Source organism: Tachypleus tridentatus, chromosome 10 (genome assembly GCF_004210375.1).
Source record: "Tachypleus tridentatus isolate NWPU-2018 chromosome 10, ASM421037v1, whole genome shotgun sequence".
NCBI classification, from domain to species: domain Eukaryota; kingdom Metazoa; phylum Arthropoda; class Merostomata; order Xiphosura; family Limulidae; genus Tachypleus; species Tachypleus tridentatus.
The window spans coordinates 115,909,478-115,920,915 of record NC_134834.1 but is presented as its reverse complement, the minus strand read 5'-3'; the positions used below and the strand labels follow the sequence as shown (position 1 = coordinate 115,920,915).

Below are 11,438 nucleotides of genomic sequence, written 5' to 3'. Positions count from 1 at the left end.
TTCACTCAAAAGGAAATCAAGCAATTTTTAAATTAACACTTGTATATGTTAATGCACTCTAAACGTTAAAAAAGTTGGTTGAAACAATATAAATTAATGTACTTGAGGGTCAAAAGCTGAAACAGGGAGCAATTCTATTATGGAAAGATAAATTTTCGAGTTTCTCAGCGTCCATGTTTCTATTTAACCTAAACACACCATTTGTGTTTGCTAACTAATGTTAATGCTACTAACCTGCTTGTCACAATGATGGTTACAAAATTTCGTTCTCGATACTTTGTTCACATTTTCACTCCCTTAATTTCTGTTTGACCAGTGTATTTATATTGGATTGAAACTTTAAGTTTTTAGCGTGTATTTTGATATTTTACATTAAAATACTTGTTTAATAATTAGGATGCCCCCAAGTGGGTCATCGTGATAAGTTTGCAGGCTTGCAGCGCTAAAATCCAGTCTATTATGTAGCTTTGTACTGTAATAGGCCCGGCATGGCCAGGTGTATTAAGGCGTTCGACTCGTAATCTGAGGGTCGCGGGTTCGAATCCCTATGCGACCAAACATGCTCGCCCTTACGGCCCTGGGGGCGTTGTAATGTAGATTAATCCCACTATTCGTAGGTAAAAGGGTTGGCAGTGGGTGGTGATGATTAGCTGCCTTTCCTCTAGTCTTACACTACTAAATTAGGAACGGCTAGCGCTGATAGCCCTCGTGTCGCTTAGCGCGAAATTCAAAACAAACTTGCAAATCTAGAATCCTGATTGCGTCGATACCCGTTAGAGTGCAGAATACAGAGAGACCATTGTGTGGCCTTTTGTTCAACAGCGATAAACCAACACACACTTTGTACTTTGGCCATTGTGTAGCTACATGCTTAATTACAAACAAATATATATTTTTTATTTTTTATAATTTCTAATATACTATTTGATTATAAAGATTATTCGGCATTATTAATTTAGAATATGGATTTAAGACAAACCAAAGCGCCCTCACCTACAGTAGCTCAGCTGTAAGTTTAAATATTTACAAAGCTATCCACTGGTTTTGATACCTGTGGTGGGCACTAAAACTTCACCGGGTAGTTTAACAAAAAACAAGCAAGTCAAGTAATCCAAACTCTCTGAGTTGAATAAACGTCGTGAGATATTTGGTTTAATTTAAGCGAAGCGTGGTAACCATTATAAGTGATGTAATTCGATCGTTATAGTTTTTTACCATTACTAATTTTTGTATTCCGTGTCGGGGACAGCGGTAACTTTACAGACTAGCTACGCTTAAATAAAGATTTCACTTTCTTGCGGTTTAAACACACACACACAAAAGGCCTGGCATGCAATGGTGGTTAGGACGCTTGACCCTTACTTAATCTGTGTGTCACAAGTTCGAATACATTTTTACCACACACACTAATCCTTTCATCTATAGTGGTTTACTTACTTGTAGTAGGAGTTCATGTGGTTGTAGTTAAGCAAAATCTGTGCTGTGGTCACTGCAGGTATTCAAAATCTCTTGTTTTCTTTTACCGTTAATTAGTCTTCATTCTTATCATTAAACCACTTTCAGGAGTTGATACAACTTATTCCTGAAATTAATTATTTTGTCAAGGAAAAGAAAACCCCACAACGAAGAGTGTGGTCGACCCTATATACTTCACTTTAGAAAAAAAAAAGTATTTTTTTTGGAAAACTTTAAACAATAATTGTGCTTATTCACAGTTTATATTAACTAGTTTAGAATCTTAAGGACATTGTGCTTGTATTTGGTTAAACGTCTATTGCATATTTTGGTCATTTTTCAACTTGTATGTATGTTTTTAAAGTATATTTTACAACAAAAAGGTTTTTGTTCACTTTTTTCTTTTTCAATAATCCATAAGTACAAGGCTTAAGTTATCCCAGAGCCCGGCATGGCCAATCGTGTTTAGGCGTTCGACTCGTAATCCGAGGGTCGGGGGTTCGAATCCTGGTCGCCCTTTCAGCTGTGGGTACATTATTATGTGACGGTCAATCCCACTATTCGTTGGTAAAAGAGTAGCCCAAGAGTTGGCGTTGGGTGGTGATGACTAGCTGCCTTCCCTCTAGTCTTACACTGCTAAATTAGGGACGGCTAGCGCAGATAGCCCTCGAGTAGCTTTGCGCGAAATTTAATAAAACAAACAAAACAAACTTATAGCAAGGCTACATCGGGCTATCTGCTGAGTCCACCGAGGGAGATCGAACCCTGATTTTAGCGTTGTAAACCCGGGGACAATGTGAAACAGAGTTGATTAATAAATATCACATCATAAATAAACAACAAAGAAACAAGTTATCCCAGGTTAAAAATCTGACACTGATCTCGAAAGTAACAAAATTTATGGAAATTCCTAACAAATATATATTCATTTGTTTTGAATTTCGTGCATAACCACACTAAGGCTATCTACTGCTAATTTAGCAGTGAGAGACTAGAGGGGAGGCACCTAGTCATTGCCACTCACCGCCAAATCTTGGACTACTCTTTTGCCAACGAATAATGGGATTGACTGAAACATTATAACACCTTTATGGTTAAAAGGGCGAACATGTTTGATGGAACAGGTGTAATAATAACACGTTAAAAGAGAACCGCCCTAACCACCTGATCATGTCCCTTTTGTATTTGTGTGTTTACAACGCATTTTCCAATATAGTTAGTTATTTAACACTGGGCGTCAGCAAATACGTTATTTCTCTTTAAAATTAAATAAATAAATAAAATTGTTATTTTAATTCATGCAACGATGACGAAGTTCGAAGAAGAATAGGAGAAACGTATATACGTCTGTCTGTTTGTCCGTTATATAACGCCTCTCAGGTTAGTGATCTGATCTCAACCAAACTTTATGGGATGATAGTTTGAAACGAGGGACATTTAATGTGAGTTCATAATCACGCTCCATACCCCATCATTGCTATTATTGAGCATTTATTATCATTGACAAAGTTAACGTTAACTACGTTCACACATGGCGCCATATCCTTTCATGCAAATAATATTAACTTTTCTTGAATACGACATAGACAAAGTGTGGGGCGAGAGCACACGTGTATGTTATATATCTTAGCGAGTGTGCGAGTATTTTCTATGGACGTATGCAGTGAAATATTGGCCTCAACTACTGCAATAATACAGAAACTTAGCTAAAACCATCATAAGGCTGATATGAAAAGCTGTTTCTGAAATATACTCACTTCCTACTTTGACCCGTGACCTTTCAACTTTGGGTTGTAAGACACTCCTGCGGCCAATGACATGAAATATTCTGGAAGGATATTGAGAGCTGGGTGTTGAAAGCGGATAACGCAAAAGCATCCCCTACTTTCACTACTTTGTTCGTTACTTCTTGATACAAAGTCACCCTGACCATCGCACAATGTATACCGTGTTTTAAATATATACTTGTTGAGTTCTTAAACCTTGTACAAAACGTTTGGTGATATAATAATGGAGACTTTAATAATATGTTATAAATAAATTGTGTGAAAGTTAAGATTTTTGTGTGACTTATAGCATTCGCTCCAACATTTTTTGAAGTCCGTAATCCGCATAAAGGACAGGTGCTTCAGTTTATATACATATATAATATATTCTATACAGTAGTATTTCTACACGGAGAAGTCAGGGCGTTTCTTAGTCTCAACCAGAATAAAGATTGAGCTTTCGAGTTCTCAGGCCATTCAAGGTAGGTTCGTGTTCGTAATAGGTACTGAAGCTCTTTGGTAGTGTCCTTTTGAGGGAGGTTCTTCATCTTGACCAACACCAGAGAATTACGATTGTTTTCTAGCAACCGATGCTGGGCTATTTGTATTTCATACATACACCACTGGCTTTTTAAAAAACTCGGTGACAGAATGAAAACGGTTTTTCTACTCTTGTCAATACTCTCGATAATATTTTGTTCGATTGATAAACCTGCTAAAAAGTTTCGATCGTGAAGACACAGACGAAGACCGCCTTCTGGATTTTCCAACATGGGGACAAGCTTTTGAGCAACCCAAGCGAGATCGCTGTCACAGTAAGATATAAAAGCATCGTAAAGGTAACTATCGGAGAGTTTTTTCTCGCGAAACTTAGTGACTTTAATTCGGCAAAGGAACAGGAAGTATCGAATGTACCACCTGTACCAGTAGCAAACACTTACTAGCGTGATTAGGAAAGCAGTTACACATGTTAGCGGTGTCACAACATAAAGAACAACATTAAATGGTAAAATAACGCAAGCTTCTACGTTGTATTGCGCCTCGAGAACTTCCGTATTCCTTAGAGACTTTGGGTAGTGACATTTATAGCTTGAAAAATCACTTCGCTTACTTTGTTGATTTTGAAGCCACTGTTGTAGGTAGACTAGGTCACACGATAGACAGTCCCATGGGTTGTTTTCTACACTAACATTCTCGATTTGTTCCAGGTCTTTTAACATAACTCTGTTTAGAACTGTTAGCGAAGAGCTTTCTAGGTGTAGGTCACTTAAGTGAGCTATAGCACTGAAAATGGGGGTTGTCCATGGCTCCAGTTTGTTTCCTCTGAGATCTAATGAAACGGTGGAAACGTTGGCAAAATTCGCATGATTTATAAATGTTATGTTGTTAAAGGAGAGGTTAAGGACCTGAAGGTTTTGAAGAGGACTAAGTTCTATAGTTGAATCCATGAGGCTAATGACGTTTCTTTGCAGGTTTAGGATTCGAAGTTTGGGCAATACAGCGAATATACTGTTGTATATAGACACTATGTCATTTCTCGTCAAGTCCAGTATTTCTAATTCGGGTAGGTTTAAAAAGCTAGCTCACTGATTTGAAATATAGAACAGTTTCTGAGGAACAGCTGAGTTAGTTTAGGGAAAACGTGAAAGGAATTGTCAGGAAGTATCATTACAGGAGTGTTACTCAAGTTCAGAACTCTCAAGTTTGATATATTTTCTTCTAACGTTTCAGCCTCTCCCGGGACTACGAATCGGTGTTCAGGTCGACTGTTACTCAAATCTAAAGTTTCAAGTTTAGAGTGCTTAAATATAGCTACTGGCACTTTGTTAAGTTTATTACCACTGAGATCTAAGATCTGCAAAGCAGGAAGAGGCTGAAATACATTCATATCTATAGATTCGAGCTGGTTATTTGCAAAACTCAGTTGTGTTAGATTTGGTAACATAGGAATGTCTCCATCTTTTAGACTGTGAAAATTGCTTCCTGGGAAAAAGATATTTCGAACATCTAACCCTCTCGCAAGCATTGCTGCTTCTCTTGGAAAGTTGCGGACAACTTTGGCTAACGTAAGTGAGATTGTATCAATCGTCGCCTGTGACAGCACCCAGTAGAGTTTCAAGAAAAGCAAAGCTTGAGGGACCTGGTTCGTTGTTTGTTGTTCGAGAACATCCCAACCACTCTCGGAAGTTAAAAGCGATTGAAACGCACTAATTCGCCATTTGCATGAAGTTACATTTTTCATTTCACTTTCCTTAGGGTCATCACACGTCGCAACACCAAATATATTATGTTCATGAAATACGATATCAACGAAAATTTCTTTAACATAAAATAGCGCCTCCCTCACTTTTGGATGGTAAGCCAAAGTTGTCTTGTTACTTAGATCGATTTTAAAATTTGTTACCTGTTTTGTCACAATAAGTCTGTTGAGTGTGAGGCACGTATTTGTATCAGTAAAGTTACTCAGTGGTTTAGAGCCAAGTTCAACAGAAACTTTAACAACTTGTCCATCTGCAGGAATATACTTTATACCAGGTTTTGAAATACAAAAATACGAACACTCAGCAATTAGACGGTTCTTCCGGTCAATTGTTTGATTACAGCCTTGAAGTTCCAACCAACGTTTTTTTTCAGCGACTTCACAGTCGTTTCTTATTCCCACAACTGTCTTCAAGCTGAGAAGAAGTAGTACTATCCATTCCTAAAATGGAAATGAAATATAATTAAACAAATGAGCTTAATTACAGTTACGACAGAAAGTGTTCGTACCTCTGCGTCGTGAGTAGTTTTTTCCTCATAACTTAAAAAGTATCATGATTAGGAAAATGAAAATATAGTATATTATAAATATTATATTAACACACATCTACATAGATTTTTATATAAACTGAATGACAAATAAACTGTTTATAAATAAATAACCAAGCACAGGAGGAGCAGAAAGTGTTCGTGCATCTACTTTAATGGTCAGTTGTGTAGCCTTTCAGGTGAATTACTTTGCGCAATCTCTCCCCATAGCCTTCCATGATCATTTGACAGTACTCGACTGGTATTTTCTTCCATTCCTCTTAACAGAAGACCTCCAACTCTTGCAAGTTTTTCGGATGACGCTGATGAACCCTGGTCTTCAAACGTTTTCAATTAGGTTGAGATTGGGTGACTGCGATGGCCACTCCAGAACACTTATATGATTCCTCTTGCACATATTTCGATGTGTGCTTAGGGTCATTGTCGTACTGGAAGATCCAACGACGCCCAAGCCGCAAGTTCCGAGCATTATTCTTGATACAAGTGCCTAATATATCAACGTACTCTTCTTTTTTCATGATTCCGTTGACGCGGTGAAGGCTGCCTACACCAGAAGAGCTGAAGGAACCCCATAGCATGATCGAGCCACCTCCGTGTTTAACTGTAGGGACGGTGTTCTTTGGAAGATTTCGTTCCCCCTTCTTACGGAAAATATAGTGAACATCATTGTGGCCGAAAAGCTCCATTTTAGTCTCGTCTGACCAAAGAATACTCTTCCAATAGGTAAAGATTTATTTATCTACATGCCTTCTTGCATACCTCAGTCATGCTTCTGAATGAACAGGCTTTAAATATGGAGTTCTACGAGGACGGCATGCTTTGAATCCAGAAGAGCGTAACATGTTCGTAACTGTAGAGGTGTTTACTTCAACCCTAGTTTCCCCTTACCAGTTTCTGTATGTCATTACGTGTTAAACGAGGGTTCTTACTAGCTTCTCTGAAAACCTTCCTCTTCGTTCTCTCTGGAATTTTGGTGGGGCGTCCGGAACGAGGAGGTTAGTAGTTGATCCTGTAAGCTTAAACTTGGCAATTATGCTTTGAACAGTAGATTTAGGCACATTAAGTTGTGTAGCAATACTGGAAAGAGACACACACGAGACTTGTATTTTACAATAATTCGGCTTTTTTAAATCACTGGACAGTTGTTTCCTGTTCGCCATGATGACCAAGCAGATAATGACGGAGACGGCGCTAAATTGCCAGAAGTACATTTTTTTTTCTGACTAAATTCCAATAATTATAAAACCAGTGTCTAGTTCTGGAATGGTATAATGTAGTTTATTCGCCAAACTAAACAAAATTTTCCGGGAATATCAGTTTTTTCACACGTTCTGAACTGTACGAACACTTTCTGCTCCTCCTATTTTTGGTTATTTATTTATAAACAGTTTATTTGTCGTTTAATTTACATAAAAACTTATGTAGATGTGTGTTAGTATAATATTTATAATATATCCTACTTCTATTAGCCTAATCGTGATACTTTTAAAGTTATGAACAAAAAACCACTCGGGACGAACGGGTACGAACACTTTCTGTCGTTACTGTACATTATTCTTGGAACGTAATTTAATTTGTGGTATGAATATGAAACGGGTGCGTGAGTACTTTCTTATAGCAAAGGGGTCGCGAGTTCGATTCCCGTCGCACCAAACATGCTCGCCCTTTCAGCCGTGGGGGCTCTATAACGTGACGGTTAATCCCACTATTCGTTGGTAAAAAAGTATCCCAAGCGTTGGCAGTGGGTGGTGACGACTAGCTGCCTTCCCTCTAGTCTTACACTGCTAAATTATGGACGCCTAGCGCAGATAGCCCTCGAGTAGCTTCGCGCGAAATTAAAAAAACAAACAAAACAAACTTATAGCAAAGCCTCATCGGGCTATCTGCTGAGTCCACAGAGAGAGATCGAACCCCTGATTTTAGCGTTGTAAACCCGGGGGACAATATGAAACAGAGTTGTATAATAAATCTCAAGAACTGCATACAAAACGTATGCCACCAAACCAGTCCAATTTAATACTTCGTGTTTTAGAATGCTGCTTTTCAGAAATTAAAATACTCCATTTTTTCTCTGGTTTATTTACTTGCGTTATTGGCCCGGCATGGCCAAGCGTGTTAAGGCGTGCGACTCGTAATCCGAGGGTCCTGGGTTCGCATCCCAGTCGCGCCAAACATGCTCGCCCTTTCAGCCGTGGGGGCGTTATAATGTGACGGTCAATCCCACTATTCGTTGGTAAAAGAGTAGCCCAAGAGTTGGCGGTGGGTGGTGATGACTTCCCTCTGGTCTTACACTGCAAAATGAGGGACGGCTAGCACAGATAGTCCTCGAGTAGCTTTGCGCGAAATTCCAAAACAAACAAATACTTGCGTTATAAGCAGAACAATATTTATGTGTTTCTGTTAGCTGCCAAGAAAAATAAAAAGTTCGGTTTTAAATCTGTTTTTAGAGCATAGCAATACTGGGTTACCTCCTGTATCATCCAGAGGAATCGTACCTCGGAATTTAGCATTGCAATTTCATGGGCTTAAAACTTTGAGTTAAAAGTGATTTATTATATTATATTGTAAGTAACTACCAAAACTATTTACTACATTATAAACATTTCACTCTGTCCTATTCCACCTGGAGGTAGGAATATATAACTGCTTTTTTTAAGAAAAAAGCTACACAATGGGTTATTTGTGCCGTGCTCATCATAAGTGTCAGTAGTTATTTCGTTTGTTGCATGGACCACCACCAGAGAGCGACATATATGTCGACTTCGGGCAATAGGGAGAACTGATGACACCATAGTTCCACAACATGGAACCAGAGGAGCATGACAAAGAAAATTGTCTAGAGAGTGCGTCGCCGACGAGACGTTTCGCCCAGTAACAGAGCTCGTTGGTTTAGCTTGAAATGTAACGCCTAAGTTTAAATACCTAAATAAATGGTGTAATGTTATCTATTGACAGAAATAGTGTTTCGTTCAAGACGTCAACACACTTGTAAACGACACAATGACTCCTTGTATTTTCAGTACAGATAACTGTGAAAGTGTATGAAATAAGTTACTAAATATAATATTTTTCTCGTTCAAATGATGGGAAATATGTGTTATAAAAAGTTACATGTGTAACAATGTTATACTAATTATTTTGTTAAAATAATAGTTTTAAGTTTTAGACCATCATTAAATCTAAAGACTGATAATGTAACCACATATTGAGATAACCCTAATGAGTAGCGAGTGTTAAATGTTTTTGTTGTAAAGTACTGTCGAAATACAAGAAATGCACTCTATCATTTATAAACCAAGTTCATTCATGCTACTGATTACCTAATGGGTTTAAATGTTACAATGAAATAATATTACTCATATGTCAACAAATATACCTAATGGGTTTAAATGTTACAGTGAAATAATATTACTCATATGTCAACAAATATACGCATTTAAAAGTGTCATGTCTTTAGTCTAGTTCATGTTTTAAAGTACATTCTGTAAAGGTAAATATAAAATGAATTCGATTGATAAATATAAAATAATAGATGGGAGAAACCTCTACTGTTCTGAATTTATCTACATTTCAGTAAAGTATTTCAGTATAGTGTGAACATACCCTGTATTTCAAATGTTTTGTTCAACTTTTGTGTCTGGCTTGTATGTGTAATTATTTAGCCAGCTCAGTTGTTCTGAAGTTGGCTCGACTGATCGGCCTTAGACTGAGTACGTCACAATGAGTTGTAGTGAAATATCTCTGTGGTATTATTGATCCACAGACAGAAACAAAAATAATGTCCATCTGCAAGTGGCTTCAGTAGTGACCTCTTAAGGAATACTACAGACGTTTTGATTAAAGAATGAATAAAGTCTATTTATATTAAATAGGCTATTCTTTAAAATCACAAAGATTTATGAATTTTAGTTGTATGATATGTTTGGTACTTGAATGAAATATTTCACATAAAATAATATTGCTATTTGAAATAGTTTCTATAATAGTGAAGTGAATGGGTAAACATTAAGTCGCTCATTTGTTATACTTAGTTGCAGCAAAATAGTTTAATACAGAGTTTGTTTAACCACTATTTATTATCTTCAATACAACTGTTAATATATTATGGGAGAGGAACTGAGTAGAGTAACAATTGCTTGAACAGTCACTAAGGCTTTTGCTTTTGTCTTTCATTGTTTATTTTTGCTATTTTTCTGGGCTTTAGGTGTTTTTTTTACGTATTGTACAATCTTATTTTTTGTATTACGTGTGTGAAGTATAGCTTGAAGCGAGCTTAATTTTGCATTATTGCACAATTGACTTAACCCTATCGCTTGCGTCCCCTCAAGAGATCATTTGCGCCCCACACATTGGAAAACTCTGGTCTAAGAATTTAATATTACTTGCTAACAATAGCATAGCCTAGGCTGATGGTTAGGACACTGGATTCGTAATCATCGAGGTTTCTGATTCCCTCGCCAAACATGTTCGCCCTTTCAACCGTGGAGGCGTTATAAAGTGACGGTCAATCTCACTTATCGTTGGTAGGAGAGTACATCAAGAACTGGCAGTGGATAGTGTTGACTAGCTGCTTCCTTCTAAGTTATCACTTAAATTCGGCAAGCACAGCTAACTCCAAGTACCTCTGCACGAAATTCGATAAACAATCAAACAACTCTCTCTTCAGCCGACTGCGGGACTGCTTTATAAGTGAAACTTTACTTGTTTTTGTATTAAATATTGGGATTGTTTACAACCCTTTGCCCAATCTTTTTATTTTGTGTGAAGACTTAGTCAAAGGCAGGGAAAATGCAGGCAATGGTCGGTAATTTACTATAGGACCAATCCTCTTGTTGTCGCTGTTATAAGGGACATTAGGACAAACTGAGAATATTATAGGTGACTTCTGACCAACTATAGTTTTTGTACAGCACGAACAAATTAAGCCGAACTAAATTACAACGCGTAGTATTCCGTATAAATAAGTAAAAAATACAGAATTAAACTAGGGTTCACTCGTTAGAGAGTATACCTCCGCCACGGTTCTCATAAAACACTAAAGTGTGTCTGTGTATCTGTCGTTATTAACGAACACGGACCATTTTCGTCAGAACAATGATGAATAACATTCTTCATATACCTATCAAGTTTAATCAAAAACCGAACATTTCTCACTGAATAATTGAGCAAAAATTGGTCCCCATATAAACAGATATAGATTTTTTGGATCTTCGTGACCTTGCTGTGAGCTTTACCATCAAAAAGCCAATCACTTCTGAGCTGGATCACACTCCAAATATATAACAGCTTTTTAAAAAAAAAAACCATTCAGCCGTTTTCGAGACATTTTGTTGATAAACACTTACATAATCACCGTCCACCTTCTTTGGAGGTAATAAATGCACTACAACAGATTGAACAAAGTTATAG

General features: G+C 37.4%; 1 protein-coding gene across 1 annotated transcript; it reads right to left on the bottom strand.

Annotated features, from left to right (window-relative positions):
* Window positions 1–3,092: 3,092 nt before the first annotated feature.
* LOC143230133 (toll-like receptor 6) lies at window positions 3,093–4,669 on the bottom strand. The gene has a single exon (XM_076463199.1). The coding sequence runs from the start codon at window positions 4,667–4,669 to the stop codon at window positions 3,611–3,613; it is 1,059 nt and encodes a 352-aa protein (XP_076319314.1). The 3' UTR covers window positions 3,093–3,610.
* Window positions 4,670–11,438: the final 6,769 nt, after the last annotated feature.